This window comes from Limulus polyphemus, unplaced genomic scaffold (assembly GCF_000517525.1).
Source record: "Limulus polyphemus unplaced genomic scaffold, Limulus_polyphemus-2.1.2 Scaffold7957, whole genome shotgun sequence".
NCBI classification, from domain to species: domain Eukaryota; kingdom Metazoa; phylum Arthropoda; class Merostomata; order Xiphosura; family Limulidae; genus Limulus; species Limulus polyphemus.
In genome coordinates this window covers 15,369-17,580 of record NW_013673567.1, presented here as the reverse complement: position 1 = coordinate 17,580, position 2,212 = coordinate 15,369, and the positions used below count along the sequence as shown (strand labels likewise).

The window sequence follows — 2,212 nt, the reverse complement described above, 5'->3', positions numbered from 1 at the left end:
AACACCATACCAGCCTGCGAAACGCCTTTTTTTCGATGAAAAGATACCAACTTAGTTACTTTTAATACATCTCTTCGATAAGTTTGATAGGTAGCAGTCACTCTGTTATTCGTGAGTACCTGCCTTATCGTCGGTTGCTATAGTCTGGTGTTGCATATAGTAATTAAAAAGGCACCAACAGTTAATTTATTTTTCATCAGTACTATTGTTTATTTCTGGAAAAACAATTACATATATATGTTTGAAACTGACATAAAGTATTAGTGGTAAGAAGAAACGTAACTATGTTTGTGTATTTAGTATAGCGTGTATTGAAATTATGGACAATTTTGTTTTCAATTCTGAAGTTAATAATATCATATTTGGGTATTCTATAAATAATTCGTTTTTGTCATATAATTAAACTGGTTTAAATTCAAACCAAAACAACATAATATTTCACTTGGAACAAACTTTCTTGGGCCATGAAAGTTATTCTCAGCCACCAAAGGAATTTTTATGACATGTTGCCTCTTACTTATGTTATAAAATAGCCTTTAACTTGTAAAAACTTTGCTTTTTTTGAATAAATATAGTAGCCAAGAAGACATAACACGGTATTAGTAACGTTTTTATAATATATAATATTACATAAAAAAAAGAAATTATTTGGATGTGTGACATTTCAATATTCATCTGGACACGAACTACGTTTAGAGTTAATAATTTCATTTATGTCGAGAACAACGTGTAATATTTATGTTATCTAGTGAAATCAGATTAACTGATCTTTTCTAGCCATCACAAGCCTCTGGTTAACGTTACAGCAGCTAAGGACAACCTCGATTATGGAACACAAACTAATTTTATTATAACCGAAGGAGACAAGCCATCCAACCCAAACTTTGAAAATTTTAAGAAGAACAATAGGACTGGTTCTCTGTGATTTGGAGATCGAAACTAAACTTGACGGAAAAGTTGCTTGATTGTCAGAAAAGTAATGATCAAGGATTCTGAAGCCAGAGGTCTCTGTTAATAGAATAAGGAATATTAAATTCAGATATTGATATCCCCAACATGAAGTAGATATTTTATAATGATGAGAATAATCAATTAATTATGCTAAAGATATAATAATCTATTTGTTTATTTGACATTCAACACTTACGTATGTGAGCCATGTGTGTATCTTATATTTAAATCTGTGACTTTTATCTTATTGTGACTATTAGTGCTATAACGCTGCAACAATGCCTAAGACACGTGCTTTATGTATAGAAAAACAATTAAATGATCTGATTATTTTGTAATGTGATTTTGAATATAAACATCTAATAATAAAGCTATCATGAAAGTGTGCTTATATAAGTTCCTGTGCACTTATGTACGACGGATATCTAACGTTTTTGTGTACAAGTTCCTGTACTCTTATGTACAACGGATGTCTAACGTTTTTGTGTACAAGTTCCTGTACACTTGTATACGACGGATATCTAACGTTTTTGTGTACAAGTTCCTGTGCAGTTATGTACGACGGATATCTAACGTTTTTGTGTACAAGTTCCTGTACACTTGTATACGACGGATATCTAACGTTTTTGTGTACAAGTTCCTGTGCAGTTATGTACGACGGATATCTAACGTTTTTGTGTACAAGTTCCTGTGCAGTTATGTACGACGGATATTTAACGTTTTTGTGTACAAGTTCCTGTACACTTATATACGACGGATATCTAACGTTTTTGTGTTTTTTTGCCATAAAAAATGTTTGCTTGACAATTCATTGATGAAATAAAATTTGTGCTAATTTTCGAAATTATTGTTATACGTTATTGGGTCAATTTTTTTTAAAGAATTTGTTTGTTATTAAGCACAAAGTTACGTAATGGGTTATCTGTGCTATGTCTTCCACGGGTAGCGAAACCCTCTTGTTTCGGGCTTTCAGTCTTTGTAGAACTGGGAAGAACAAATACAATCTAGACCTCTTTCTCCTCTCCTGTACTGTGTTTGATATATACTGTAAAATGATATTAAGAAATTCAAGTAAACAGGGCTAAAAGATTCATTATTTAACACAGTTTATACTTCCCTTATCGGCCCCAATGTGCGTGAATGTGATACACGTGTTCGTGTTTCCGTTTTATTTAGTCAATGCATAAACACTTCACAAACAGTTCATTGATAACACAGGCCTGCGATGGTGTTATTGCCTTGAAATTTTTACATGTTCTAC

General features: G+C 32.1%; 1 protein-coding gene across 4 annotated transcripts in view; it reads left to right on the top strand.

Annotated features, from left to right (window-relative positions):
- Nucleotides 1-1,795, top strand: part of LOC111089940 — an 18,911-nt gene extending 17,116 nt beyond the window's left edge. For all 4 annotated transcript variants that reach the window (XM_022379235.1, XM_022379234.1, XM_022403242.1 and 1 more), the window contains one exon: nt 778-1,795. In XM_022379235.1, coding sequence (XP_022234943.1) covers nt 778-925 — 148 coding nt within the window. In that variant the 3' untranslated portion in view covers nt 926-1,795. The remainder of the gene's footprint in view (nt 1-777) is intronic.
- Nucleotides 1,796-2,212: the final 417 nt, after the last annotated feature.